This window comes from Alligator sinensis, unplaced genomic scaffold (assembly GCF_000455745.1).
Source record: "Alligator sinensis unplaced genomic scaffold, ASM45574v1 C63308804_1, whole genome shotgun sequence".
Lineage (NCBI taxonomy): Eukaryota > Metazoa > Chordata > Crocodylia > Alligatoridae > Alligator > Alligator sinensis.
In genome coordinates, this window is record NW_005848934.1 from 1 (window position 1) to 280 (window position 280).

The 280-nt window shown below is 63.6% G+C and overlaps 1 protein-coding gene across 1 annotated transcript; it reads right to left on the reverse strand.

The window, feature by feature from the left end:
• Window positions 1-6: 6 nt before the first annotated feature.
• On the reverse strand, window positions 7-276 carry LOC112549134 (protein FEV-like; the record flags this gene model as incomplete). Its single annotated transcript, XM_025195935.1, has 1 exon — window positions 7-276. A coding segment is annotated over one exon (270 nt), but the record flags the coding sequence as incomplete, so codon positions are not given.
• Between the last annotated feature and the right edge of the window lie 4 nt (window positions 277-280).

Here is a 280-nt window from a genome sequence, read left to right on the forward strand (position 1 = left end):
GGGGGCCGAGCTGGGCCAGTAGGAGAAGCCAGGCCCGGCCACGCCAGATGCCATGAGGTTGAGCTTGGAGATGCCTGGAAAGGGCAGGGGTGCCAGGTTGCCCTGCAGCTTGTAGAGCGTGTGGTCGGGGGCGGGCGGCTGGCAGACCTGGGCCAGGCCCTGGAAGTCGAACTTGTAGGCGTAGCGCTTGCCATGCACCTTGGTCATGATGTTCTTGTCGTAGTAGTAGCGCAGCGCCCGGCTCAGCTTGTCGTAGTTCATGTTGGGCTTGGACTTGCGC